Source organism: Camelina sativa, chromosome 11, assembly GCF_030686135.1.
Source record: "Camelina sativa cultivar CO46 ecotype springtype chromosome 11, ASM3068613v1".
Lineage (NCBI taxonomy): Eukaryota > Viridiplantae > Streptophyta > Magnoliopsida > Brassicales > Brassicaceae > Camelina > Camelina sativa.
The window spans coordinates 3,140,583-3,167,487 of NC_141890.1; the positions used below are offsets into that span (position 1 = coordinate 3,140,583).

The 26,905-nt window shown below is 38.0% G+C and overlaps 7 protein-coding genes, 1 long non-coding RNA gene and 3 pseudogenes across 13 annotated transcripts; 6 read left to right on the forward strand and 5 right to left on the reverse strand.

Annotated features, from left to right (window-relative positions):
- Positions 1-1,415: 1,415 nt before the first annotated feature.
- Positions 1,416-3,374, forward strand: LOC104721391 (UDP-glycosyltransferase 73B1-like). The gene is made up of 2 exons (XM_010439360.3): positions 1,416-2,663; positions 2,762-3,374. The coding sequence occupies exons 1-2, from the start codon at positions 1,664-1,666 to the stop codon at positions 3,238-3,240; spliced, it is 1,479 nt and encodes a 492-aa protein (XP_010437662.1). The 5' UTR covers positions 1,416-1,663; the 3' UTR covers positions 3,241-3,374.
- Positions 3,375-4,672: 1,298 nt separating this feature from the next.
- Positions 4,673-6,466, forward strand: LOC104727451 (UDP-glycosyltransferase 73B3 pseudogene; annotated as a pseudogene). Its single transcript, XR_015571874.1, has 2 exons — positions 4,673-5,713; positions 5,813-6,466. The product of XR_015571874.1 is annotated as a UDP-glycosyltransferase 73B3 pseudogene (transcript).
- LOC147933589 (UDP-glucosyl transferase 73B2 pseudogene) lies at positions 5,568-6,273 on the forward strand (annotated as a pseudogene).
- Positions 6,347-8,565, reverse strand: LOC109127646 (uncharacterized). Of its 2 annotated transcripts, none has more exons than XM_087474105.1 (8): positions 8,109-8,565; positions 7,960-8,008; positions 7,756-7,874; positions 7,559-7,642; positions 7,139-7,322; positions 6,904-7,019; positions 6,747-6,804; positions 6,347-6,631 (listed from the first exon to the last, which is right to left on the reverse strand). In XM_087474105.1, exons 1-6 carry the CDS (start codon positions 8,455-8,457, stop codon positions 6,995-6,997), a joined length of 810 nt encoding a protein of 269 aa, XP_087330231.1. In that variant the 5' UTR covers positions 8,458-8,565; the 3' UTR covers positions 6,347-6,631; positions 6,747-6,804; positions 6,904-6,994. The 2 variants fall into 2 exon arrangements, with proteins under 2 accessions (XP_087330231.1, XP_019088274.1); XM_019232729.2 differs by having other exon boundaries at positions 7,960-8,017; positions 8,109-8,531.
- A 1,824-nt stretch (positions 8,566-10,389) lies between these two features.
- LOC147933590 (uncharacterized) lies at positions 10,390-10,869 on the forward strand. The gene has a single exon (XM_087471010.1). It carries the CDS (start codon positions 10,390-10,392, stop codon positions 10,867-10,869), a length of 480 nt encoding a protein of 159 aa, XP_087327136.1.
- Positions 10,870-13,119: 2,250 nt separating this feature from the next.
- LOC104721390 (UDP-glycosyltransferase 73B3) lies at positions 13,120-15,015 on the forward strand. The gene is made up of 2 exons (XM_019232728.2): positions 13,120-14,281; positions 14,376-15,015. Exons 1-2 carry the CDS (start codon positions 13,294-13,296, stop codon positions 14,834-14,836), a joined length of 1,449 nt encoding a protein of 482 aa, XP_019088273.2. The 5' UTR covers positions 13,120-13,293; the 3' UTR covers positions 14,837-15,015.
- A 48-nt stretch (positions 15,016-15,063) lies between these two features.
- LOC104721394 (uncharacterized) lies at positions 15,064-17,088 on the reverse strand. 4 transcript variants are annotated; one of them, XR_015571875.1, is made up of 5 exons: positions 16,780-17,067; positions 16,610-16,687; positions 16,327-16,477; positions 16,095-16,231; positions 15,064-15,908 (listed from the first exon to the last, which is right to left on the reverse strand). XR_015571875.1 is itself a non-coding variant. In XM_087474107.1 (5 exons), exons 3-5 carry the CDS (start codon positions 16,465-16,467, stop codon positions 15,882-15,884), a joined length of 309 nt encoding a protein of 102 aa, XP_087330233.1. In that variant the 5' UTR covers positions 16,468-16,477; positions 16,610-16,687; positions 16,780-16,916; the 3' UTR covers positions 15,064-15,881. The 4 variants fall into 4 exon arrangements, 2 of the variants coding, with proteins under 2 accessions (XP_087330233.1, XP_087330232.1); XM_087474107.1 differs by having other exon boundaries at positions 16,095-16,235; positions 16,780-16,916; XR_757016.3 differs by lacking the exon at positions 16,610-16,687 and having other exon boundaries at positions 16,780-17,088.
- A 382-nt stretch (positions 17,089-17,470) lies between these two features.
- LOC147933591 (uncharacterized) lies at positions 17,471-18,403 on the reverse strand. The gene is made up of 3 exons (XR_015570984.1): positions 18,077-18,403; positions 17,881-17,996; positions 17,471-17,787 (listed from the first exon to the last, which is right to left on the reverse strand). It is a non-coding gene; the product is annotated as an uncharacterized LOC147933591 (long non-coding RNA).
- Positions 18,404-19,552: 1,149 nt separating this feature from the next.
- On the forward strand, positions 19,553-20,007 carry LOC147933592 (UDP-glycosyltransferase 73B3 pseudogene; annotated as a pseudogene).
- Positions 20,008-20,053: 46 nt separating this feature from the next.
- LOC104721395 (CBS domain-containing protein CBSX2, chloroplastic) lies at positions 20,054-22,299 on the reverse strand. Its single transcript, XM_010439365.3, has 8 exons — positions 21,751-22,299; positions 21,570-21,657; positions 21,426-21,490; positions 21,176-21,224; positions 20,863-20,915; positions 20,625-20,740; positions 20,474-20,531; positions 20,054-20,367 (listed from the first exon to the last, which is right to left on the reverse strand). The coding sequence occupies exons 1-8, from the start codon at positions 21,970-21,972 to the stop codon at positions 20,293-20,295; spliced, it is 726 nt and encodes a 241-aa protein (XP_010437667.1). The 5' UTR covers positions 21,973-22,299; the 3' UTR covers positions 20,054-20,292.
- A 440-nt stretch (positions 22,300-22,739) lies between these two features.
- On the reverse strand, positions 22,740-26,718 carry LOC104721397 (polyadenylate-binding protein 2). Its single transcript, XM_010439367.3, has 9 exons — positions 26,017-26,718; positions 25,634-25,752; positions 24,783-25,439; positions 24,620-24,697; positions 24,445-24,534; positions 23,896-24,033; positions 23,483-23,653; positions 23,211-23,366; positions 22,740-23,119 (listed from the first exon to the last, which is right to left on the reverse strand). Exons 1-9 carry the CDS (start codon positions 26,288-26,290, stop codon positions 22,901-22,903), a joined length of 1,902 nt encoding a protein of 633 aa, XP_010437669.1. The 5' UTR covers positions 26,291-26,718; the 3' UTR covers positions 22,740-22,900.
- Positions 26,719-26,905: the final 187 nt, after the last annotated feature.

Here is a 26,905-nt window from a genome sequence, read left to right on the forward strand (position 1 = left end):
ATAGTTGTTTTATAGGTAAATCATGTATGGAAAATTTTATGTTGGAAAATCATAGTCAACTCGTAGTCAAACTTGTGCGGAACATGTTCAAGTATACCAATGCAATCAGTGCATAATACCTTTAAATACAAAACATATAAATTATGATATAAAATAGCAATATAATTAATTTCAATTGTGAGATTGTATTTTCCATACAAATCTATGTCTCTCCACGTGAGAGAACAACATATTAATGTAGCTACTTCAAATAATCAACCTCACATACTTTCGTTTGTTGGATGTGTATAATTTCCAACATTATTACATCAATAAACACCTATCACAAAGAGAAATACAATACGATAATCAATTTACACATTTAAACATATTAAAATAATCAATATTTACACAACTTTAAACGCACCCAACCTTTACTTATTTCTTGATGAGCAAACTTGATAAATTAATCACGAAGATTCATTATTAAAGGAAGATCCGTTTTTTATAACTTAATAATGATTGATGTATAAAACCATTATTTAGTGATGGAATTGTTATGAAGATTAAAGTATGTTTTTTTTGTAATGTTTGTTGTTAGATAATATTATTAATATTTATATACATGTATATATTAATTATAATTATAACGTGTTATTTGTCATATGCTAACCATTATTGGCAAATTCAACCGTTTTGATGATATCAAACATCTCTTATGCTTGATCAATAGGAGAGGTAAAAATTGGAAGGATTGATGAAAATCTTTTTAATAAATCCAACCTATGAGGTAAAAACTAAATTACTCAATGTCATAAATTATTAATTTTTGTTCATATTAATAAATTCAAAATATTATTTTTGCAGCTACAAGCAAGTGATACTAATTTCCTATATGCATGTACAACTACAAAAACTCTAATGATTGATTTACAAGGATGAAATTTCAAGAATTGATTGAGCCAAACCGATGAGATAACCATCTCTCCGTTCCGAATCCAATTACGGTTTATCGTTGTAAAATCGAAGGGTTTCGGTTTACCGTTGACGTGGTGACTGTAAATTGTGATTTGAAAATAAATGACCAATTATTATTTTTGAAGATAGAAACTAACAAAAGAAGAATGATGAATGCCATGACGTGAAGATTTAACTCCCTTTCATGAGGATATCATTCATACGTTTTGTTGTGATTAGAGACATATGTCATTTTCAACGTTAGACAAGAATAATGGAAGACAAAACAAATCTGACTCGTCGGACCTCTCCTCGAGAGACTTTAGTTTTCGATCGGATCTCTACAACTATTGATCTCTTTCTTCTTTAGAAACATTGATTTATCCGAGTTTGTCCTTTTGTGATTGAAACTCAAAACACAATCTGCAACACTATTCATATATTGTTGGCAAAAGATGCAGTTTTGGACTATATAACACGATCTTATAATAATATAATATAACAAGGATTAGAGATTATGTAAGTTAGATTTATAATTTGAAATTATTCGTGTTTCCATATAAACCCAGCGCTGGCTAGTGGCTAGTGGCTGCCAAACTTCATACTCTTACTTTATCTTTTAAGCTTCTTGCATACATTTGATTCTCAAACGACTTATCTTCTTTACAGAAATTTGTATAATTGGCTCTACATAACCCCCCAGATCTTGATTTCTCATCAGCAAAACATGGGAACTTCAAGCAAAGTCTCTAAGCTCCATTTCTTGCTCTTCCTTTTCATGGCTCATGGCCACATGATACCAACTCTGGACATGGCCAAGCTCTTCGCTACCAAAGGAGCTAAATCCACTATCCTCACTACACCTCTCAACTCCAAACTCTTCTTCGAGAAACCCATCAAGTCATTCAACCAAGAGAACCCGGGACTCGAAGATATTTCAATCGAGATCCTTAATTTTCCTTGCACAGAGCTCGGTTTGCCTGAAGGATGCGAGAACAGCGATTTCATCTTCTCCAGCCCTGACCTAGCCAAAGGTGACTTGAGTCAAAAGTTTTTACTTGCAATGAAATATTTCGAAGAGCCACTAGAGAAGGTCCTCGAGACAACGAAACCAGACTGTCTAGTTGGAAACATGTTCTTTCCTTGGGCCACTAAAGTCGCTGAGAAGTTTGGAGTGCCGAGACTTGTGTTCCACGGAACAGGCTGTTTCTCTATATGTGCTTCTCATTGTATAAGGCTTCACAAGCCTTACGAGAATGTAGCGTCGAGCTCTGAGCTCTTTGTGATTCCTGATCTTCCAGGAGATATTGTGATTACAGAGGAACAGGTCATAGAGAAAGAAGAAGAGTCTGTAATGGGGAAATTTATGAAAGGAATAAGAGAATCAGAGAGAGAAAGCTTTGGTGTGTTGGTGAACAGCTTCTATGAGCTTGAACCGGCTTACTCCGATTTCTTAAAGAGCTTTGTGGCCAAAAGAGGGTGGCTTATCGGTCCTCTTTCTTTAGGCAATAGAAAGTTCGAGGAGAAAGCAGGAAGAGGCAAAAAGGCAAGCATTGATGAGCATGAATGTTTGAAATGGCTCGATTCCAAGAAATGTGATTCAGTTGTTTACTTGTCCTTTGGAACCATGTCACGCTTCAATAACGAGCAGCTGACAGAGATTGCAGCTGGGTTGGAAATGTCAGGACATGATTTTGTCTGGGTGGTTAACAAAAATGGGAGCCAAGGTACCATATACATCTCTCTCTCTCTCTTGGTATTCTTTGCAGCTTAATCCTCTGTTTTTTTTGTTGTTTCATACTCTTTTGCATTAATATGTGAATAGGTGAGAAGGAAGAGTGGTTACCAGAGGGATTCGAAGAGAAGACGAAAGGAAAAGGATTGATCATCCGCGGGTGGGCGCCACAAGTGCTGATACTAGACCACCAAGCACTTGGTGGATTTGTGACTCATTGCGGATGGAACTCACTTCTAGAAGGCGTAGCAGCGGGCCTGCCAATGGTGACATGGCCAGTAGGAGCCGAGCAGTTCTACAACGAGAAATTGGTGACACAAGTGTTGAAAACAGGAGTGAGTGTAGGAGTGAAGAAGTTGATGCAAGTCGTTGGAGACTTCATTCGCAGAGAGAAAGTGGAGAGAGCAGTAAAAGAAATGATGGTTGGAGAAGAGAGGAGAAAATGTGCAAAAGAGTTGGCGAAAATGGCTAAAAACGCGGTGAAAGAAGGAGGATCTTCAGATATTGAGTTGAATAGGTTGATGGAAGAGCTTAAGTTGGTTAAATTGCAAAAAGGTAAGGAAAAATAAATGAAAAGCTGAATGTATTGAAAGTTAAGGAACAATGTTTTTGTAATTCTGTTGGTTTGAGTTACATAAAAATTAGTACAAACTAAAATTGTAGTTGTTCATTCAAGTTTACGAAGTTGGGTACCATTGGTAAACGAATGTGAAGTTAGGTTCTTGAGGCATGAGGACACAAACCCAACAATAGTTCCGTTTTCTAGTTCTGTTATGACAAAGAACAAGAGAACCGCAAGGACTCCACTTAGATTTGGTACACACCAACATCAATTTCTAACTTTTCTTTTTAAAATTAAAACAAGGAATTTTAATTACAGGCATTTTATATTGATTATCATCAAACTATCTGTTACAAATAAGTTTTGCATTACCAACCCCAATAGTAATTTGTTTTTCTTTTTTTAATTTTTCCATTGAATTCTGCAGTTCGTTTTATACTGGATTCTAGAGGTCTAAAGGTTTTTTTTTTGGTTTCGTTATCTCGATCAGTCACATGGCTCACATTGATAAAAAGGGACAAAACACAGAGTACGTCTTAAGTCTCAAAAGTCTAAAAGACGAATTAATATTACACAATTTAAAAATTTATGTGAGAGGTAGAATATGATGTTTGATGAAGAATTTATGCTACAATTTATAGAGAAATTTGTGGTAACAATATATCATTAGTATCATGGGAGGTTTTCAGTTTTTTTTTTGTTTTTTGGGGTCAAATATCATAGGAAATAGTTATGGTTACATTTCAAAGAAGAAATATGACATAGATTTTCTTTGTGTTTTTTTCTTATTTTTTGTAAAAAGTTACATTAAAAAGTGTATTAATATTTTGAAAGTTTTTTTTAATTTTTTTTGTCAAACCTCATGGGAGTTATATTTAAAGAATTAATATGCAATAAATTGTGATAATTGTTATTATTAAATAAAAACAAAGTGACTATGGTTTTATATTTTGTCTTAAATATAGATATGATAATTGTTATTATTAAATAAAAACAAAGTGATTATGATTTAATATTTTGTCTTAAATATAGATATAAATAAGATAATGTATGTCATATAAATTCAGTTGAAAAAAATACACTAAAAATATTAAAGAGAAAATGACAAATGTCTCAAAAAGAGAACCTTATTTTAGTATCATACCACAATAACCTATAGTGAGTGATTATCATTATCTTAGTCAATTAGTTTCACTTTTTGTCCGTAAAAAAAAGTTCAAAATAATTACTTCTCAAAAGTGATTTACAAGTTACAAAGATTTTGGTTCCAAAGGACCTAGAAAACTGATCCTAAATAGTGACGTATGTAAACACGTAAGAAACCATTATATATACCCAAAATAGTCCCACCCATGATCCAAAGCTTCCTTCCATGTGGATTTTATGCTATATGTATAAAACATCACTTCAAGATCTCTCATTTCACATAATATATAAGCTTTCTTTAGTTTCTGAGAACATCTCATTTTCTTTTCGACCAAAGTCAAACATGGGTAGTGATCATTCTCCTCGTAAGCTCCATGTTATGTTCTTCCCTTTCATGGCTCATGGCCATATGATACCAACTGTAGACATGGCTAAGCTTTTCTCTAGCAGAGGAGCCAAATCCACAATCCTTACCACACCTCTCAACGCCAAGATCCTCCAAAAACCAATCGACGCTTTCAAGAACCTGAATCCGGGTCTCGAAATCGACATCCAGATCTTCGACTTCCCTTGCGTGCAGCTCGGGTTACCAGAAGGATGCGAAAACATTGATTTCTTCACCGCAGACAACAATGTTGATAGACAAGATCATATGACCTTAAAGTTCTTTTCGTCGACAAGGTTTTTCAAAGACCAGCTTGAGAAGCTCCTCCATACAACGAGACCGGATTGTCTTATCGCCGACATGTTCTTCCCCTGGGCAACTGAAGCTGCTGAGAAGTTCAATGTGCCAAGACTTGTGTTCCACGGCGTTGGCTACTTCCCTTTATGCTCTATATATTGCATCAGAGTGCATAACCCACAAAACACAGTAGCTTCGAGTTGTGAGCAATTTGTGATCCCTGATCTCCCTGGGAACATAGTGATAAGTAAAGACCAGATTGCAGACTGTCATGGAGAAAGCGAGATGGGGAAGTTTATGACTGAGGTTAGGGAATCGGAAGTGAAGAGCTCAGGAGTTGTCGTGAATAGTTTTTATGAGCTTGAACCGGATTAAGCCGACTTTTACAAAAGTTTTATACAAAAGAGATCTTGGCATATCGGTCCGCTCTCTGTTTACAGCAGAGGATTTGAGGAGAAGGCTGGGAGAGGAAAGAAAGCGAGCATTGACGAGGTAGAATGCCTGAAATGGCTCGACTCCAAAGAACCAGATTCGGTCATTTACATTTCCTTTGGGAGTGTGGCTTGCTTCAAGAACGAGCAGCTGATAGAGATCGCTGCAGGATTAGAAGCTTGTGGCACAAATTTCATCTGGGTTGTTAGGAAAAGCACAGGTATTGAAACTAACTTTTGAAACAATTGCAGCCTACTGTTATATAATTGTATGTTTGGGTTTATCTGTTTAGCGTCTGAAACAAAACTTGTATTAATAGCTGACGAAGAAGAATGGTTACTAGAAGGGTTCGAAGAGAGGGCGAAAGGTAAAGGTTTGATAATAAGAGGATGGGCACCACAGGTGCTGATACTTGACCACCAAGCTACCGGTGGGTTTGTGACTCATTGCGGCTGGAACTCGCTTCTTGAAGGATTGGCTGCAGGGCTACCGATGGTGACATGGCCGGTTGGAGCGGAGCAATTCTACAACGAGAAACTGGTTACGCAAGTGCTCAGAACGGGAGTTAGCGTGGGAGCGAAAATGCATTTTAGGAGTACTGGAGATTCCATTAGCAGAGAGAAAGTGGATAAAGCGGTGAGGGAGGTGTTGGCTGGGGAAGAGGCAGAGGAGAGGCGGGGACGAGCAAAGAAGCTGGCGAAGATGGCTAAAGCAGCCGTGGAAGAAGGAGGGTCTTCTTTCAACGAGCTAAACACTTTCATAGAAGAGTTTAGCTCGTAATCAGCAAAGACAGATTTGAATAGCTTCATTTAAGAGCTCATCAGTGGGAGATTGAAGAGTAGTTAGACTCTGCTTGGTCTACTTGTGCAACAATAACATATATGTATCAAATACCATTTGTCTTCAGTTCTGAGTCTACGAAATGTTACTCCTAAAGTAAAAAAATTTAGCTTCTGAAAGCCAAAAATTGACATATATATATACTTATATCAATGGAATAAATAGATTTTGCTATCAACTATGGAAGATTCAAGGGATCTACTCCATCACTGCTGCTTCCTAGCTATATAGAGTTCTCGGCTTCCGGTTTGATCTGCAGCTCAGCCCTTACAACGTTTCCCGTTGTAAGGATCCCAATCTTGTTGGGCGGAAGCAACAACAAAAAAAACAATGTGTTTAGAAACTGAAAAGACCAAAACCAAATCAAACTGCAGAAAGAAGACAAAAAGACTGTGACTAAATGAGATTCTCACCAGTTTTCCATCTACATCCACAACTGGTAATCTTCGGAACTTTGTTTCCAGAAGCAACCTGGAGACCAAAAAGTTGGAGACATAGTAAGCAACGTTGCTCATAATGCCACTAGGAAAATCGGATTAACTCGTTCCTCCTAAGCTTCTACCAATTTACCTGGCTGCATCTTCTAAATTGGTAGAATCACGAACAACGAGAGGAGAAGGTGTCATCAAATCTCCAACGACTTTTCCATATGTCTTACTTATCAGTTTCTGGAGTTCATTGGACGTCTGGCGAAAAGAGAATTCAAAGTATCATAAGTAAACTTCATTCACAGGAGTTTGATGCAAATGAGAGAAACACAAGTCCTCAAAGAAAGCAAACCATAAAAGGATAAGGAGAAACATACTTTCCAGGTACTTTCCGTCTGACCAGCCTCCCTACTAACCTAGCCACCTGTTCACTGTCAGCTAAAGCTTCTTTGGTTTCCGAAACAAGTTTCCAATCCCACAAATCAACAGACAGGATCTCAGGGGATTTGATGACTTGGCCATATTGTGCTAGCCATCTTTCTTCCTCGCTTGAACGAGCATCTAGTAAAGAAACTATGAGCATCAAAGCTAAGAATATGAGCCAAGGAAAGAAAATTATTGAAGTAAAGATTCCCGTACAACATTACAGGCTAGTTAATCATTCAACATTGGGATCAGCTTACGAGAGAACAATACCATACAGCACGAGGAATAAGGATATATTTAGCTTTACGTATTGATAAGCATAACCAAGAGCAGAATGAAAGCAAATGACAAGGACATAAGGAGATAAAAACCTTCACTGAAGTTGTCTTCCTGTGGATCAAAATCCTCTTCAGGAATCCATTCTCCGTCTTCAAGTTCCTCAGCCTCATCGTCTCCTGGAGACCAAACGCAATTGTAGCTTCTCTCCTAAAATTTCAAACTTGAAGAGCAAATTGATTCCAAAGTTTGCAATTATAAAAGGCTAATAAGCACTATCCCAGGCAAAGACCATTAGCTGACAACATATGATGATCCTGAGTACTTTCCCCTGAAGTCATCTTATAGCTGGAATAACTGGGCTCTTGTTTATAACCAGCCAAATAAAGTTCGATAAGTGCATCTTCCACCCTGATCCAAAGGAAAATATAATAATTCATAGGCCATATGATGAAGAAACATATATAAGTTTGACAATAAAAGATATAATACCTACCATGAGGAAGGGCGTTGAGGATGTTCAGGTTCCTGGTCATTTGAGGACCCTGTTGGATCTTACGAGCAAATAACGTGTCTATCAGTTTGTCTATCAATGTATTATAGATGCTATGCAATAATTCACCAGAGCACTACATGTAAACTTACCTGAAGGAGCTTCTCCAGGATTACTCAGTGAAACTTTATACTCACTTTCTACATTCTCAGCCTGATGAAGAGCATACTTTCTGTTTGAGTCATCTTCGGATAGATCACAAGTGACGATATCTACAGGACCACCAGACTCTTCATATTCCAAGCGAACATATTCGCCATTCTCATGCTTGTAGTAACGACCATCCTTGCTACAATAATACCAACCAGCATTTGGATCATGATAAAACCCACTACTGCGATTCACAAAACATGAAGTTAGCATCCAAAAACCAATACAAATTATCAAAAACATTCCTAGGCATGTGCAAGGTGAGCTGTTAGTTAAATTCGAATCAAGCATCAATCTCAATAAAGTATCAGCCTTTTTTCATCACTCCTTAAAACTAAATAGCAGATACACTGCAATATCCTTATATTGTAAGATTATGAAAGATCCAAGCTTTTAAGTAACACAAAGACATCATCAGACCTAAACAGCGAGCCAAGGTTCCTGGTCGTTGGGTTCCTGCTGCAACTCTTTATCGTCGTCGGACATGGGGATTAACTTTGCAGGAATCTCAACGACACAACCAACGAAAAGATTGATAAAACCAAAAAGCCCTGGAGGAGGACAGTCAAAAAGATCACTACTTTGACGATGATTTAGTAATCCGCTCGTCAAATTTGGTTTCAGAAACACGATTTAACTTCTGTTGAATAGAGTTTGGTGGTGGTGAGCCAAACCGATGAGCAAAACCATCATGTTTCCGTTCCCAATCCAATTAACGGTTTATCGTTAAAAACCGGAGGGTTCCGGTTTAGGTTTATTTGTAGTGCATTTATCTTAAATAATTTTATATTTAAAAAACGGCACTACTCTGATTAAATAGTTTATTGAAAACAGGTGCACCCAAATTTCTTTAATTTATTTGTCAACTATAAATATCATTTTTATTTGTCAATGAACAACACTCACTAGTCAAAATAATCCTTAAAACCCAATTTTAATATTTTATTTGACATAAATCGAATTGTCTTCATATATATTTATCTTATAATGGTTGGGATCTTATCTCGGTTTACCAGAAAGTTTGGGTGGAACTAAAATGAAGATTTTTGCCTTTGTTCGAAATAGGATGCAGAGTCGGACGAATGGTTGGACAGCAAAATTGCTTTCAAAATAGAGAAGGGAAGTGATGATACAGTCTGTGGCGACTGCAGTTCCGACGTTTGTGATGTCATGTTTCCGGTTACCGAAGACAATTACATCCAAACTCACTAGTGCAGTGGTAAATTTTTGGTGGAGTTCCAATGGCCAGACGAGAGGCATGCATTGGTTAGCTTGGGATAGGTTGTGTGTTAGTAAGCAATTGGGGGTGGCTAGGATTCAGGAATGTTGATGATTTTAACTCGGCTTTGTTGGCTAAACAATTGTGGCGACTGCTTGAGGTTCCAGACTCCCTGTTTGCCAAAGTTTTTAAAAGTAGGTACTATAGGAATACACACCCACTGGATCCAATTCGGTCTTATTCTCCATCGTATGGGTGGAGGAGTATTTGTTCTGCTCGCGCTCTGGTAAACAAAGGACTTATTAAAAGGGTTGGCACGGAAGATTCCGTCTCAATATGGACTGACCCCTGGATACCAGCTCAATTCCCGAGACCAGCGTTATGCAAGGGTCCTTTTAAGGATCCCAATCTCCAATTGACTCACTTAATTGATCGTCGAACAAATACTTGGCGAATGGATATGCTCAACGAGCATTTTGATCCCCTGGATGTCGCTTTGATAAGAGCATTACCTTTAGGAAGCATTCAAAGGGAAGACCAGTTAGATTGACATTATACGAAAAATAGAAAATACACAGTTAAGTCTGGTTACCTTTTGGCTCGTCGGGAAGTACCTGGAACTTTCCAAGCACCTGGTTGTGGACCGGAGATTACCTCCCTCCTGGCCAGTGTTTGGCAGGTTCGTTGTCCACCAAAAATTCAACATTTTATGTGGCAAGTTTTATCGAGGTGTATTTCGGTCTCGACAAATTTGAAAAAGCGGGGCATTGCCTGCGATCTGGGCTGTGCACGGTGTGGTGCTGAGGAGGAAACGGTAAATCATGCCATATTTGTTTGTCCTCCAGCTCGACAGGTTTGGGCTTTAGCAAACGTACCAGTGGGGGCTATTTCCTTTCCCACGGAGTCCGTATATGCAAATGTGGATCATTTTCTGGGCAACAATAACCCTGCGTCTCAGGTTTCAATGTTCCCCTGGCTTATGTGGTATATTTGGAAAGTAAGGAATGCACGAGTTTATGAAAATATTGTTGAGCGTCCTGAGGATAGTCTTGGTAGCGGAAGGTGAGGCTTTGTCGTGGCAGCAAGCTCAGGTAGAGAGTGAGGGTATGGATTCGACCTCTATCACTCTCGCTCCAGACCCCCGACAGAGGGTAGCCACTACTAATCTTCCTGTGTCTTTTTCGGGTTATCGTTGTTTCGTTGATGGATCATGGAAAGCGGGTGACCCGCTCGCTGGTGCGGGATGGGTTTGTTCGTCGTTTCAGGACACGCCGCCATTTCGAGGAGCCACTAATTTCTCACGGAGTCTCTCCCCCTTATATGCAGAAGTAGAAGCTTTCATTTGGGCGATGCGGTGTATGATCGGACATGATTGCAGAGATGTGGCGTTTTTTACAGACTCTTCAGACTTAGTGAAGATGGTGTCTTCTCCTACGGACTGGCCAGCTTTCTCGGCGTATCTTGATGACATCAAGACTGACTAGGAAGAATTTTCATCTTTATCTTTATCTTTTATCTCTAGAATTGCAAATGTAAGTGCAGATTCTCTGGCATGCAAAGCGCGTGTTTATCTGCATCATGTTTTGTTTGTAAATAATTTCCCACCCAATTGGCTCGTTTGAGCTAATCTTTTGTTGACAAAAATATATATATATATATATATATATATATATTTATCTTATAATGTTTTATCTAACAAATTTAATTATGACTTCTTGAAAGTATCTCGCTCATTGTCTAATTCATGGCTACCAATAATTAGAGAAACACTAAACTCAAGAGCAATTTGTTTAGTTAATAGTACTTAATAACCATGCGCTTAAAAAGCTCTAAAAATCGTGTGTTGGGATGTCGTAGGAACCACACAGACAGGTTGGACCTCGAAAGTGGCAAAGGAAGAGAGAATATATGTGAATTACTATATGTTGCAATGGGAAGGATTCTAGCGTCCGAGCAACGGGAGAGCTGGACCACCGCTGTTGGAACGCTATTTTACTCGATTTTACCAGCTGGTGAGCTTCGTGATAGCTAGACCGCTGGTGGTAGACCATCATTTTACTCGATTTTACCAGCTATCGAGCTTCAGAATAGCTAGACCACCGGTATTAGACCATAGTTGTTAATGTGGCAAATGTGATATTTTCTCAGCTTTGAAATTGACTAATCATCACATCCATTTATTCCCTTAATTTTTGGGACTAAACGAATAGATTTTCTAAACATACAATATTCCTCTTTTCAACCAAATATCAAAGCTCTCGAACTTCAAAGATTACTAGCTTATTCTTAGAAGCTTTAGTTAGGTCAACTAGTATTGAGACCATGTTGGTTCTTCCTTTACTCCCAAACATGTGCCACGCATACATATATGGTGGAGCAGAGGGTGTGAAAGCCCAAATAATTCCATGCCCGGTGGAAATTTGGAAGTGAGAGCCAACGACGAATGGGTAGCATTACTGAAACAACGGTACGGAGAGAGACTGGGCGGTGAAACAAAATGTATTGAGTTGAATAGGTTGATGGAAGAGCTTCAGTTTGTTAAATTGCAAAAAGAGAATGGATCAAAGTAATTAAGTAAAGCTGAATTTATTGAAAGTTAAGGAACAACGTTTTTGTAATTCTGTTGGTTTGAGTTACATAAAAATTAGTATGAATTAGTATTGTATTTGTTCATTCAAGTTTCCAATTAAAGAATGACCTTTGTAGTTGGTACTATTGGTAAAAGGAATGTGAAGTTAGGTTCTTGAGGCATGAGAGGACACAAAATCCAACAATAGTTCCGTTTTCTAGTTTTGTTCGTTCTGTTAAAACAAAGAACAAGAGAACCACAAGGATTCCACTTAGATTTGGTACACACCAATATCATTTCTAACTTTTCTTTTTAAAATTCTAATAATTTCAGAGAAAATTCATTACAGGCATTTTATTTGATTAGCATTAAACTATCTGTAACAAATAATTTTTTTTTTTCAATGGATTCTGCAGTAAAGTTTTTTTTGGTTTCGTTATCTCGATCAGCCACATGACTCACACTGATAAAAAGAGACAAAAACATGCAGTACATCTTAAGTCTCAAAAGTCTAAGAGGCGAATTGCAATATACGTTCTTCATGTACCTCACTTTTCTCTATTGCAATTCGCAAAGACCCAAATTGACCAAGACAAGTAAGTAAAGTAACCCCAATACATTTAAGCAAAATAATAATATAAATCATTAATTAACATTACACGTAGAGGAAAACATCAAGTAAAAAACCAAAACGTTAATTAATTTATTAGGAAGAGAAATAGAAGATCCCGTAACTGATTTACAAGTTACAAGGTTTTGGATTCCGAAAGACCTTTGAAAAGTGATCTCATAGATTACAACTCTGGCACGTTAGGAGAGGAAGTAAAGTACCAAAGAAACCAAAACTATACACGTATGTAAAGACGTCACTGTCCTCAAATATGTTTTTTACCCATCATTATCCAAACTCCCGTGATTTATATACGTTGTATAGATACTTATTATAGATTATCAAACCACAATAATCTATAGTGAGTGATTATCATTATCTTAGTCAATTAGTTTCACTTTTTCTCCATTTAAAAAAAAAAACAAAGTTCAAAATAATTACTTCTCAAAAGTGATTTATACAAATTACAAAGGACCTAGAAAACCGATCCTAAATAGTGACGTATGTAAACACGTCACAACCCATTATATAAGATATCCAAGAAATCCCACCCATGATACAAGCTTCCTTCCATATGGATTTTATGCTATATATAGACGATATGTACAAACTGCTAAAACCATTCAACACGACACCAAACCATCACTTCAAGATCTCTAGCTCATTTCACATAATTAGTTTTCTTTAGTTTCTGAGAACATCTCATTTTCTTTTCGACCAAAGTCAAACATGGGTAGTGATCATCCTCCTCGTAAGCTCCATGTTATGTTCTTCCCTTTCATGGCTCATGGCCATATGATACCAACTGTAGACATGGCTAAGCTTTTCTCAAGCAGAGGAGCCAAATCCACCATCCTCACCACACCTCTCAACGCCAAGATCCTCCAAAAACCAATCGACGCTTTCAAGAACCTGAATCCGGGTCTCGAAATCGACATCCAGATCTTCGACTTCCCTTGCGTGCGGCTCGGGTTACCAGAAGGATGCGAAAACGCTGATTTCTTCACCGCAGACAACAATATTGATAGACAAGATCTGTCCTTAAAGTTCCTTTTGTCCACAAGGTTTTTCAAAGACCAGCTTGAGAAGCTCCTCCAGACAACGAGACCGGATTGTCTTATCGCCGACATGTTCTTCCCCTGGGCTACTGAAGCTGCTGAGAAGTTCAATGTGCCAAGACTTGTGTTCCACGGCACTGGCTACTTCTCTTTATGCTCTGATTATTGCATCAGAGTGCATAACCCACAAAACACAGTAGCTTCGAGTTGTGAGCCTTTTGTGATCCCTGATCTCCCCGGGAACATAGTGATCACTAAAGGCCAGATCGGAGACCGTCATGGAGAAAGCGAGATGGGGAAGTTTATGGCTGAGGTTAGGGAATCGGAAGTGAAGAGCTCAGGAGTTGTTGTGAATAGTTTTTACGAGCTTGAACCGGATTACGCCGATTTTTACAAAAGTTTTGTACAAAAGAGATCTTGGCATATCGGTCCGCTCTCTCTTTACAGCAGAGGATTTGAGGAGAAGGCTGGGAGAGGAAAGAAAGCGAGCATTGATGAGGTTGAATGCCTCAAATGGCTTGATTCCAAGAAACCAGATTCAGTCATTTACATTTCCTTTGGGAGTGTGGCTTGCTTCAAGAACGAGCAGCTGATAGAGATCGCTGCAGGATTAGAAGCTTGTGGAACAAATTTCATCTGGGTTGTTAGGAAAAGCACAGGTATTGAAATTAACTATTTAAACAATAACAGGCTATATAATTGCATTTTTGGGTTTATCTGTTTTGAGTCTGAAACAAAACTTGGTATGAATAGGTGACAAAGAAGAATGGTTACCAGAAGGGTTCGAAGAGAGGGTGAAAGGTAAAGGTATGATAATAAGAGGTTGGGCTCCACAGGTGCTGATACTTGACCACCAAGCAACCGGTGGGTTTGTGACTCATTGCGGCTGGAACTCGCTTCTTGAAGGAGTGGCTGCAGGGCTACCGATGGTGACATGGCCGGTTGGAGCAGAGCAATTCTACAATGAGAAATTGGTTACGCAAGTGCTCAGAACAGGAGTGAGCGTGGGAGCAAAAAAGCATGTTAGGAGTACTGGAGATTTCATTAGCAGAGAAAAAGTGGATAAAGCGGTGAGGGAGGTGTTGGCTGGGGAAGAGGCAGAGAAGAGGCGAGGACGAGCAAAGAAGCTGGCGAAGATGGCTAAAGCAGCCGTGGAAGAAGGAGGGTCTTCCTTCAACGAGCTAAACACTTTCATAGAAGAGTTTAGCTCGTAATCAGCAAAGACAGATTTGGATAGCTTCATTGAAGAGCTCATCAGTGGGAGATTGAAGAGTAGTTAGACTCTGCTTGGTCTACTTGTGCTACAATAAAATATATGTATCAAATACCATTTGTCTTCAGTTCTGAGTCTGAGAAATGTTACTCCTAAAGTAAAAAAATTTAGTTTCTGAAAGCCAAAAATTGACATATATATATATATATATATATATACTTATATCAATGGAATAAATAGATTTTGCTATCAACAATGGAAGATTCAAGGAACTAGTATTAGTGTGCGTCTAGTTGAGTGTACAGTAGTTGTTAAGGAACCACTCTCTGATTTTTACCAACTACTACATAATCACTCCACCTACTACTACATGGGCATGCTCGACACTAGACTATAACTTAACTCTCTTCAAGTAAACAAAAACAATTAGTTCCTAGTCACATCCTCCCCATGCATGGACTCCCATTACTGGTCACAATAATTATAACCGTCACAAGTGTTAAAAAGCTTTCTCATTTTCCCTTCCTTTGTGTGTGTTGTTTTCTTGGATCTGGCTTTGGAGGGACTAGCCTTCTGGAATTCGCTCCTCGAGTCGCTTCACCCTTTCTCTCAAGCTCTCAACCTCCTTCTTGTATTCCTTGATGGTTTCATCTAGCACCTTGTTCCATTGTAGAAGCAGCTTGTTATGTTTATGCGCCAGGCGAAGAGCGTTTGAAGTGAATGAACCCTCAAAGGGTTGGAAACAAAAACGTTCATTTCCACAGGCGGAAGGATCTCGAGGAGGCTCACCCTCATGAGATGGACCCGTTTGAGATGTGTCTTGATGAGATGGATTAGCGGTTGCTTTCTCCTTTTGTCGTTGTGCTTTGTAACGGGCTACGATGGGTGGGTCGGTACATGCGTTGTAGAGCGACTCCTCACTAGGAATGAAGATGATGTTGTCCCTTGAACGAATGGATGTGATATCTTGCTTTGGGAGTATGATCTTCCTTTCAACCTTGAGAGCGGTGTAAAACTGGTAGACATATGATGAGGCCCCGCACATCCTACCAATATCGGGTCGGTGCAATGTCCTAGATCGATCTTGCAAAAATTGGTGTGATCAATCCCTTCTTCACAAAGTTTCACTCGAAAAACCCATAAAACTATATATGAATGCAAAAGATACTATAATGGCACAAGAATACATAGCTTATTATCTCTCACAAGCATCTTTACCGCAATCACAACTCTTTGATTTAAACAAGAAATATACAGACCTCGAAATCCTGAGAAACGGTGTCGTAGAAGCTTGAAGACGGAACAGTCTTATCAAACTGCGGAACTGGAGCAGAGGATGCTAATGCGCCAATTGCAATATGCGGATACTGTAGCCTGACGAACCACGCTGCAAGCACTGCCTTAGGAAATGGAGTACAACAGATGAGAGAGAGAGAGTATTGGAGTGTAGTAATAAGAAGTGACCAATTGACTGGAATTTTGTAAGCTTACTTCCACCATAAGTAAGAACCACCAAACATGATGACAGGAGATGCTTATAGATTCTGCTTCAAGCTTCTTATCAAGATTGCGTAATCCAGCGTTCAGAGGTATCTCGTTTTCTTGGCTGACCTGGGCGGCTAGACTCTCCATAGAATCTATGCTGCAAATATATATAAAAAAACGAGACAAAACAGCGAAGCATTAGTGTTGTTAAGTTAGATACGAGATGCACTTTTGCAAAAACTTTTACTTCAATAAAAAACAAGAAGAGCCTGGAACAACAATACAGGACCACTAAATTCCCAGGATGCACTCTAGGAAAAGAAGCACATGGCTCTAAGCAAGATTATTATTACCAAACTCGATTAGTCTGAAACAAAAAGAGTAACAGAGGCTAAGCTCTTAGCCAGCAACAATAATAACTGTAAACACATTACACAATTGGTAATAAGCATTACATACAGTTTACACTAATGATTTGGGAAAGATAAAGAGCTGCTGATCCAAACGAGTTGACTCAGGGAGGTGGTGACGGTTGAGAAGAGAGAGAGAGTTGAGTCGAGGAAGAGCGAGTTTGAACGCGAGAGAGAAGAGTCGAGGTGATTAATTGAATTATGAATCTTGTTTTTTTTGGCCCAAGTTTTTAGTCGGAAACATCTAATTTTGGCCGGAGTTGCGAGATCGAATCTAGGGTTTCGGAAAAGGAAAGAGCTTCGACATCAACTTTTGCCGAGAAGAGGCGGTGGTGGGGAGGAGAGTGTTTGCCGCTCTGGATGGTTCTGTCGTATGAATAGCAAAGAAAACGGAAGAAAGAGAAAGTGAAGCGAGATAATTAGATTTGTTGTGCAATTAAATCAACAAAGTTCTTTAGTCCAGTGGTTAAGTAGCTTGCCCAATGTCTTTATTGGTGCTGGGTTCGAGTCCCAGTTTTATAGTTGACTTTATTTTTTTTGGTCGGTTGACTAGAGGATGTGCTTTTTTTGGTCAAGTCAATCAAAGTTAACCAAAATGAATGATTACTTGCATCATTACTGTAAATAGAGGATTATTCTGATAGTTGACGAACAAATCAACTTTTTTCATCAACTTTATTAAACCAATTAAGTGCCAAAAAAATCCAACAAGTTGCTTTTCTTTTTAACTTCTCCTTAATAGTAAACTAGATCGCAAATCAACTACATACATCTTAGAACTAAATACATCCTAAAAGATAAATAAAGAAATATTTAATTTGATAAAATTTGGTCTTTATAGGTCTAAAACCCTTTGTGTTCAAACATAACATCAACGCTTGTCGTCTCTCTCCATCTGCTCAATAACTTGGATACGAACTTCCAATGTCTTTTATAGAGATTTACACACTATGTCCAAAGGAACTCCACCTTTAATCAATTCAGCTGATGTAATACCGTTTCTTGTACCAGCTATGTTGAGTCTATGGATCTCATGTATGAAGTGCTCTTCCAAACACTGAAAAATCAATATATGCATCTCAATGAAATTCATTTCCACAATCCACCAAAATAAATTAAAAAATAATAATAATAAACAAGAAAAACCCACTAAATTCATTATTATATGATACTTGTCCCCAATTGATCTATCACAGATATATCCAACTGAAATAGTTGCAACATGAGCTCGCAATGGAATCGCGTAATTCATCAAAACCATGCTACCTACATATATAGAGATAGAAAATTTCATAGTGCTACTCCAAAAATATACAAATATGTCGGTGAATGAGATATACACTTACCTCCACAAACGAGGGCTATGCATGTAGACGCAAGTAACTGTTGTCGTCGTTCTTGAATAATGCTAATCGTAGAAGGCAAACTCTCTTCAGGGGGAAAGACAACAAGCAAAGTTGACTCAACCATGTATGATACCTCAATCCCGAAAGCTACAGCCAAAGATAGTAAAGCTTCCTACCACAAGTTTTTTACAATCTAAAACAAGGTTTCAAGCAATCATGTGCATCTCCACGTTTGAAAGTTTTTGACCCATGTTTGCAATATGGAACCATAGACCCAACAAAATTGCTCAGAGATGTATCTGATATCATCCTTGAACAATAAAGCTACAGAACAAATAATAAAAATCAGAAGTGAAAAATGACTGTTTATGCAATCTCTGAAAGCTTTTAAATTAGTTAAGAATGAAATTTGGAAGCTGACCTCCTTACTTTTTGCAGCAATAGCTATAAGATATAGTAAATTTCGTTTATTATGACCAAATATGTTCTTAACTTCTTTTTCAACCTTAACTTTAACACTCCCAATGTCATATGAAGAAGGCCTTGATTGGAAGTGCATATGAAAGATCTTTTTTAATTTTATCATCCAATCAATATTTATTAAAAAAAGCATAAGAGCATTTAGAATATTCCTCTATGCTCTCATTTGAAGCATTTACCAAGTATTTATCTCTAAAATATTAATATATACTAAAATAGTTTTATCTAATTAATTTATTTTGTAAAAAGTGTCAAAAATATTATGATTTCATAAAAGATTAATTTATTTGATATAAGATAATATTTATCAGTAACTTATTAATGTTATTATTTAATACATAAAAAGTATTAAATTAAAATAGAAATTATTAATTATTTATAGATATAAATATAGATACAATGTTTTATAAAAAATTATAATATATAATAAATATTTTTTAATTAATGTGTTATATTATATATATAGATTTTTTAAAATTATTCAATTACAATTTATAATATTTAAATGTATGAAAATATATTAAAATATTATATAGCAAGGAGTGATTATTAATTTTTCTAATTAAACATATTTAAATTATACTCTCTCTCTGTTTCACAAAGAGTGTCATTTTGACACAATGCACACAAATTAAGAAAATGATTTAAATTTCCATTTTACCCTTTATAAATACACTAAAACAATTTCTCTTTCTAATTAATAAGCTGAAATAGTACGGATAAAAATGAAATTTAATATTAAAAACTGTATTGAAAATATAAAATGACATTCTTTGTGTAACAAAAAAAACTGTGTCAAAATAACACTCTTTATGAAATAGAGGGAGTATATATTAAATATAAATTTAATATTTTATCACTGGACTGCTTCACCAATCAAAATGTGTTATATTAATCAGATCATGCTCTACTATCTTTGTCCCATTCAATAACTGATCCTAGATTCCGAAAACTCTAACAAAGTGACGTTGTAAATACGTCAGAAACCATTATGTTATGTATTAGTATAAGTGAATAACCCAAAATAGTCCCACCGCCCTCCATGTCGAGCTTATGCTATATATATTTATATTAGACGATGTGAATAAACTTCCTACAGCACAACCATTCAACACGACACGAAAACATCATGGGCCTGGGCTACTGAAGCTGCTGCGAAGTTCAATGTGCCAAGACTTGTGTTCCACGGCACTGGCTACTTCTCTTTATGCTCTGAATATTGCATCACAGTGCATAACCGTTACGTAGAAAGCGAGATGGGGAAGTTTATGGCTGAGGTTAGGGAATCAGAAGTGAAGAGCTCAGGAGTTGTTGTGAATAGTATTTACGAGCTTGAACCGGTACGCCCATTTTTACAAAAGTTTTGTACGAAGATGGCTAAAGCTGCCGTGGAAGAAGGAGGGTCTTCTTTCAACGATCTTAACAGTTTCATTAAAGAGTATAGCTCATAATCAGCAAAGACAGATTTCACTAGCTTCATTGAAGAGCTCAGTGAGAGATTGAAGAGTAGTTCGATTCTGCTTGGTCTACTTGTGCTACAATAAAATATATGTATCAAATACCATTTGTCTTCAGTTCTGAGCCTGAGAAATGTTACTCCTAAAGTAAAAAAAAATTAGCTTCTGAAAGCCAAAAATTGACATATATATATATATACTTATATCAATGGAATAAATAGATTTTGCTATCAACTATGGAAGATTCAAGGGATCTACTCCATCACTGCTGCTTCCTAGCTATGTAGAGCTCTCGGCTTCACGTTTGATCTGCAGCGCAGCCCTTACAACGTTTCCCCTTGTAAGGATCCCAATCTTGTTGGGCGGAAACAACAACAAAAAAAAACAATGTGTTTAGAAACTGAAAAGACCAAAACCAAATCAAACTGCAGAAAGAAAGACAACAAAATGAGATTCTCACAAGTTTTCCATCTGCATCCACAACTGGTAATCTTCGGAACTTTGTTTCCAGAAGCAACCTGGAGACCAAAAGATCTTGTAAGAAACGTTGCTCATAATGCCACTAGTTAAATCGGATAAAAACTCATTCCTTCTAAGCTTCTACCAATTACCTTGCTGCATCTTCTAAATTGGTAGAATCACGCACAACGAGAGGAGATGGTGTCATCAAATCTCCAACAACTTTTCCATATGTCTTACTTATCAGTTTCTGGAGTTCATTGAACGTCTGGCGAAAAGAGAATTCGAAATATCATAAGTAAAACTTCACTCCCAGGAGTTTGATGCAGATGAGAGAAACACACTAGTCCTAAAACAAAGCAAACCACAAACGGATAAGGAGATACATACCTTCCAGGTACTGTCGACATCAGGGAACAAGTTTGCATCACTTTGACTGCGGCCTAATGCAAAAGACAAAAGGTTAAGTTGTATTATACAAAGCCATAAAAACGTTCTGGACAATAAAACTAAACATAAAAAATATATGTGTCAACAAAACTAAGATCCATCAGATATGCAGAAGTGAAATCCTACAAAGAGATTATAGATTATGGCTCAACTCCTTAACTGATTTATAAAGAGTATTCCTTGTATGATATTATGAAACTGAAACCGTATATGGTGATCATCACTCACACCAACAGAAGATTAAAAAACTTACCAGAGATGGAGTCCAATGCGAGCAAATCGTAATCAGAAACAACACCAACCTACAGGATAAATTACAGCAGAGGAGTAAATAAGAATCTCAGATAGATAAATCATAATATTATAAGCCTCTAGATCCACTAAATCAGTAACTAAACCGAAGACGTTAGCTGTTTACGTAATCAATCACGAGTTTGTTGTTGTTTCAAGACTCTAAACAGAGAGGAAAGCAATGAGAAAAGAGATAAAAGTCTTTTTATTACCAGAGTCCAATCATCATCAATTACAGGCAATCCCGTGACTTTCTTCTCAACCAGAAGTTCCAATGCTGTTAAAGATAGCCACACGAGAGAACAAAGTTAGAGACATGATGGCAGAGAGATTAGAAGACTATTGTAGATAATTACCATCATCGACTGAGGTTGAAGGCTTGACAACATGCAAATTCTGTCTGGGTGTCATGAAATCTCCAACAGTGTAGCCTCCGTTTCGTGCCTGAGCCAAACAAAATCTCAAAGTTTCAATTTTTTTTTTCAATACTGGTAAAGCAAAAAAGAAAAGGGAAGGAGCGAGCAGCTTTGGACTCACCGGAACAGAGTTATTATTATTATTAACGCTGGCAGGAGCTGAGAAGAAGGCAGAGACGGCGATTGAAGGTGAAAAGGTGGAGGAGCGACGACGATTAGAGAAGGGAGGAGGAGAAAGAAGAGAGAAAGAAGTAGAAGAAGAAATCGGAAGATGATTGAGTGATGATGTAAGTAGCGGAACTCGCGTTATGGGCAGAGAATTGGATAAACTGATTGAACCCATAATCGGTTATCCTCTGTTTACTCTCACGGACTCCAATGAAAAAAAACTAATCTTTTTTTTATGAAATCTGAGAGAAGAAAGAAACAAAGGTAGAAAATTTTGGGAGAAAGGAGAGAGAAGAGATGGTGAAGAAGAAGAGGAAGAAGAGAAGTGTTTTGATTGGGTGGTAAAATTCGGAGAACAAACAAAAAAAGAAGAGAGAAGTTTTGTGATATGATAGATAGGTGGTGGACTGGTGGGGACATCAGCCACATATCAATTTTTTGGTAATATGGTCGACTGGTCGGCATATTTAATTTTACGTTTCCTTTGGGTCGTCCATTTCGTAATGATTTTTTTCAACTTTTTCGTTTATTTGTCAAGACGCAAAAGTGAAAAGTCCAATTTCGATGCAAGAAGTAACACTAATTTGAACTCTTTTTTGGTTTCAAGTGTTAATATGTCGTGTTCGTTCGTTGACATCAGTTCAAATATGTAGAGATTTTTGTAGTTGTCTTGTCGTCGTCTTTATTACTTTCGAATGAATATCACAGTTGTCATCAGACCTAAACGATGTAAACGCTACATGCCATCTAGTTGTCAAATAAAAACACACAAAGAAAAACAAGTAGACTAGATATGCCAATGGCCTACGGCGGTGTTGTATGTGTGCCAGACCCAACCTCTACTAAGAATCTATCTAATTTTCAAAATATTAGAATCAACAACAATCATAGTAAAAAAGGGCAAAGTTGGGGTCGGTCACCAGCATCTTACCGAACAAGCAATTAAAATCGAAATAACACACGCAGATAGGTTTTTCATTGGTGATTTTAAAAACAAGGTTTCAAAACAACACAAAAGTGGCAGTTATGTGGAGGAATACAAATTCCCACACGAGAAAACCAATAGCTAAGAAACAACTCCAAGATCAAATGGTAAAACAAGTTTAAGAGAGGTTCAAGGAAGCAAGCTGCTCGGCTGCACCACCAGCAGCAACACTCCTAAGAACATCCATAGCCTCTGCAACTTTGGCCTTGAGAGCTTCTGGTGACTCCAACAGATGGAGCACTTCCGTCTGATCCATCTCCAAAAGCATCCCAGTTACTTTGGCTGCTGACTCTGCCTCAAGCTGCTCCACCAACGGGTACAGATTCTCACCCAGCATCTGTACACACACCAACAAAAGTCCCAAACATTATTATAAATCAAAACAAAACTATTCACCATTTTATCTGTCTGTTAAGAGATTCTCTCACCGTCCTCTGCTGCTCTGGAGTTGCATTAGCCAGATTTGAAGCCAAAGCTCCAATAGGCAATGGCATGTTGTTCCCCATGTCATATGAAGGCATATCACCACTACCACCACGTCCTTGTCCTTGTGGATACCGGAACATCCGACCCCTTGGATGCATCTAACCACCAGCCAAACAAATAAATCATATGATAAACTATTTAGTTTGCAACTAAAGAAGGAAACGAAGTAAGTAAAGCAGCTTTCATTGCAACTAAAGAAGAAAACGAGAAGAACCTGTTGCTGCATCATGGTATTTTGCTGCTGGGGCTGTTGGATTCCCCCAGCGCGTCTTCCTCCTCCAGGACGCTGCTGTTGTTGCTGAACCATAGGCATGAAAAAATTGGGCACCGGGCCCCCACCAGGTCTCATTCCAGGAACAAGCTGCTGCTGGTACCCAAACCCAGGCTGTGGCATTTCACAATCACAAGTTAATATTATCTAAACAGTATCAAAATAGAATTGGAAATACTCAAGTATTAGTAAAGTAATTATTGAGCAAAACAGATTCAGAACTTCTACTGTGACTTGGCAGCTTTTGAAGCATTATACCCAAGGTAGAAGATAAACAAGCGAGTCACCATTACACATATATCTTTGTGCAAAATCGCACACAGCTACTTAAAGTAGAGCAAACATGATGACTTTACCTGGGGAGGAATCATGTTAGGAGGGGCCTGACCATAGAACATTTGTTGTCCAATACCAGGACCACCCGGGGGATACATTGGCATGCGGGGACCAACAGATGGCGGCATTGCAACTGGCCTCACTTGGGAGAATTGAGCCTATTCACATCATGTAGAAAATCAGAAGCAGGAAATGGCAAATAAGATATGTGATACAAATACTAGAAAATTTGTTGTTTTGCTTCATACATTATTGTCCATAATAAAAGGGAATTGGTACGGTTTGAAGCCACTTTATAATCTCATGACAGTTAATTCATGCACAATTTATTTGCAGAAGTTCTTACTCAGAGTTTATAACATTTATATATCTTCGAAATACCATATAGTTTCCAAATGACATGAGTATAGCCTGGGTTATAAATGCATCAGTTCAATTTTGAAAATTATACGCAGTATATCATTTTTAAGACTTAGATATGATGGGTCCAATTGTGTAGAATTGACACACCAATAGACAATAGGAGTAGTAGGTATATCACAAGATGAGGTGATTCAAGAGAGGCAAACCTGTAGTCTGACCCTTCTGTCTTCCTTCCGCTGTGCAATAGCAACATAAAGTGGCTTGCTTTCAATCATTTTACCGCTCAACTGTGACATCTGTACAGAATTCCACTGTTAATAAAAACCAAAAAAAGCATTTCCTCACACAAATAACTCAACAAGACAATACAAACTGACTTACAGCTTCAGTTGCTTCTTCGGGAATTGAAAAAGCAACAAAACCCGAGCCTTTGCTTGTTCCATTAGGATCCCGCATCACCTGTCATATTATATGAAAGAGCTTCTTCAATAGGGAACTAGGAAGGTCGATTCACTACAGATAAAAAGAGAGAAGGATATTGGACCTTGCAAGATGTAACGGTACCAAAAGGAGAAAAGATCTCTTTAAGTTTCTCGTCTGAAATGCTAGGATCCAAATTCTTCACATACAAGTTTGAACTTTGAAACTTGTCCGCAGCTTCCTTCAAATTCTGTTCATAACGGACCCTTAGTTCTGTTTCCCTCTCGGACTTCTTCTGGGCTCTACCAACATACCACTCCTTATCATCAAATTTGTGCCCATTGAGAGCCTCCACAGCTTTAGCAGCATCATCAGCGTTTTCAAAGTTAACAAACCCAAAGCCCTTAGACTTCCCATCTCCATCTTTCATCACCACAGCACTTGTTATCTTTCCATACTCGACAAAAGCAGTCTTCAAGTCATCATCAGTAGTATTTTCTCCGAGATTCTTCACGTACACATTGGTGAATTTGGTTTTGTTGGCAGTTGAGTCTCTTTCTTGTCTCCTCAGGAAAGGACCCACATACACTTGCTTGTCATTTAGCAACATGCCGTTCAGTTTCTCAATAGCTTTCTGGGCAGATTCTTCACTGGCATATTGCACAAACCCATAGCCTTTGGATTGGCCTGAAGAATCCACAGCTACCTTACAGGACACAATGTTTCCAAATGTTGAAAAGGTATCATGCAGTGCTTTGTGGTCGATGGAATCGTCCAAATTCTGCATATTTATAAGCCAGGTTTAGCACCAGAAAGAACGAACCAACACTCCTAAAGAAATCAACAAACTTAACCAGACTTTTCAGTGATATAAAACAAGATTAAATCTTTTTCCTAACAATCTAACAGCAACTCGAATGACTTAAGTCAGAAACGAAAAGCAGAGAAGCAGACAGACAAGACAAGCAAGCATACCTTGATAAAAATGTTCCCAGCGCCACTACGGCGAACACTAGGATCACGATGAGAGTACATAACCCTAATAGGTTTACCATAAAGAGGTATGTAATTCAGTTCTTGGATCGCTCTCGCAGCTGCAACAAAGACACGAGAGATAAAGTACAGTCAGAAACAGCATAAGAAGAAGTACGCATGAGAAAGATCGATTAAGCTGAGTATAAGTTTGTATCCACCACACCACATTGCATATATACAAACACTAGAATTTCTAGTCTAGAAAGTATCGACATTTCCGACACACCCAAGTGTTCAAATCCAGAATTAGTACTATCGAGCAAACCCTAAAAATTGGTAATTGGCTAATTGCTAGATTGAAAGTCCAAATTGAGGAGACTAACCATCTTGGGGATTGGTGAAGTTAACGTATCCATAGCCAAGGGATCTGCGAGTGGCCAAATCCCTACAGATACGAACAGAGACCACTTGACCCATTTGGCTAAACGCATCAAAAAGCTGCGAGTCCGTCACATTGAGATCAAGATCTCCCACATAAAGCGACGTGGTGCCGAACTGTGTCGCGGCGGCTGCTCCCCCTGAAGTCACCGGTGCAGAAGTGACAGCAACGGTCGAACCATTCGCAGCCTGACCCTGAAGTTGTTGAACCTGAGCCATTCTCTCTCCTTTTTTTTTGGGTTTTTTTCGGAAATTTTTTTACTTTTTTTTGGGGTTTTAGATACTCTTCCCTCCCCTCTCGTTATTAGAGAGAAACCAAATCAAGAAACCCTAGAAACTGAAACAACGAAAGAAATCGAAATCGAAAGGCAAAATCAACAAAAGCTAAACGAAAGTTTTTATCTTTTTTATGTTTTTTTTTTGTGGGGGTATAGCGGAGGAGAGGGAAGATGAAAAATAGGGTAAGAAATTGCCGGCGGCGATGCCTGCGACGGCGAAGCTTGAGATATCGGAGGCGAGACTCTGAGAGAGAGAGATTGCTAAAGATGGAATGAATACAGTTTCTCTCTTAATTCTCTGCTTTTATATTAAACAAAATATTTCTTTTCTTTTTTTTTAATACTATTTTAGTTTCACTAAAGAGAACCCTAGGATGAGTTTGTAGAAGATCTCGGCCGTTGGATTGAGTCTGAAGTAAAACGTAAAGATATGATTTTTCACAGTTGGTGTCTTCGTTGTCGCCACTCTCGGAAAAGTCAAACAAACGCGCGCGTGCGTGGCACTTGGGGAATATGTATTATCAAAGTAAGTAACTAAACTCTGATTTAGTAACTA

Excerpts from the sequence above, each read along its gene's own strand:
- LOC104721395 (XM_010439365.3), bottom strand. The coding sequence starts at position 21,972 with ATGGGTTCAATCAGTTTATCCAATTCTCTGCCCATAACGCGAGTTCCG. Across the intron at positions 20,741-20,862 it reads ATGTCGACAGTACCTGGAAG|ACGTTCAATGAACTCCAGAA; the intron begins GTATGTATCTCC and ends TCTTTTCGCCAG. Across the intron at positions 20,368-20,473 it reads TGGATGCAGATGGAAAACTT|ATTGGGATCCTTACAAGGGG; the intron begins GTGAGAATCTCA and ends CCGCCCAACAAG.
- LOC104721394 (XM_087474106.1), bottom strand. The coding sequence starts at position 16,467 with ATGGAGAGTCTAGCCGCCCAGGTCAGCCAAGAAAACGAGATACCTCTG. Across the intron at positions 16,236-16,326 it reads GGTTCTTACTTATGGTGGAA|GCAGTGCTTGCAGCGTGGTT; the intron begins GTAAGCTTACAA and ends CCATTTCCTAAG. Across the intron at positions 15,909-16,094 it reads CCGTTTCTCAGGATTTCGAG|GACATTGCACCGACCCGATA; the intron begins GTCTGTATATTT and ends AGATCGATCTAG.
- LOC109127646 (XM_019232729.2), bottom strand. The coding sequence starts at position 8,457 with ATGCTTGATTCGAATTTAACTAACAGCTCACCTTGCACATGCCTAGGA. Across the intron at positions 8,018-8,108 it reads TCCTGGAGAAGCTCCTTCAG|ATCCAACAGGGTCCTCAAAT; the intron begins GTAAGTTTACAT and ends TTTGCTCGTAAG. Across the intron at positions 7,323-7,558 it reads GGAAGACAACTTCAGTGAAG|ATGCTCGTTCAAGCGAGGAA; the intron begins GTTTTTATCTCC and ends TTTCTTTACTAG.
- LOC147933590 (XM_087471010.1), top strand. The coding sequence starts at position 10,390 with ATGCACGAGTTTATGAAAATATTGTTGAGCGTCCTGAGGATAGTCTTG.
- LOC104721397 (XM_010439367.3), bottom strand. The coding sequence starts at position 26,290 with ATGGCTCAGGTTCAACAACTTCAGGGTCAGGCTGCGAATGGTTCGACC. Across the intron at positions 23,367-23,482 it reads ATACCATGATGCAGCAACAG|ATGCATCCAAGGGGTCGGAT; the intron begins GTTCTTCTCGTT and ends GCTGGTGGTTAG. Across the intron at positions 23,120-23,210 it reads CTCCAGAGCAGCAGAGGACG|ATGCTGGGTGAGAATCTGTA; the intron begins GTGAGAGAATCT and ends GTGTGTGTACAG.
- LOC104721390 (XM_019232728.2), top strand. The coding sequence starts at position 13,294 with ATGGGTAGTGATCATCCTCCTCGTAAGCTCCATGTTATGTTCTTCCCT. Across the intron at positions 14,282-14,375 it reads GGTTGTTAGGAAAAGCACAG|GTGACAAAGAAGAATGGTTA; the intron begins GTATTGAAATTA and ends TGGTATGAATAG.
- LOC104721391 (XM_010439360.3), top strand. The coding sequence starts at position 1,664 with ATGGGAACTTCAAGCAAAGTCTCTAAGCTCCATTTCTTGCTCTTCCTT. Across the intron at positions 2,664-2,761 it reads TAACAAAAATGGGAGCCAAG|GTGAGAAGGAAGAGTGGTTA; the intron begins GTACCATATACA and ends ATATGTGAATAG.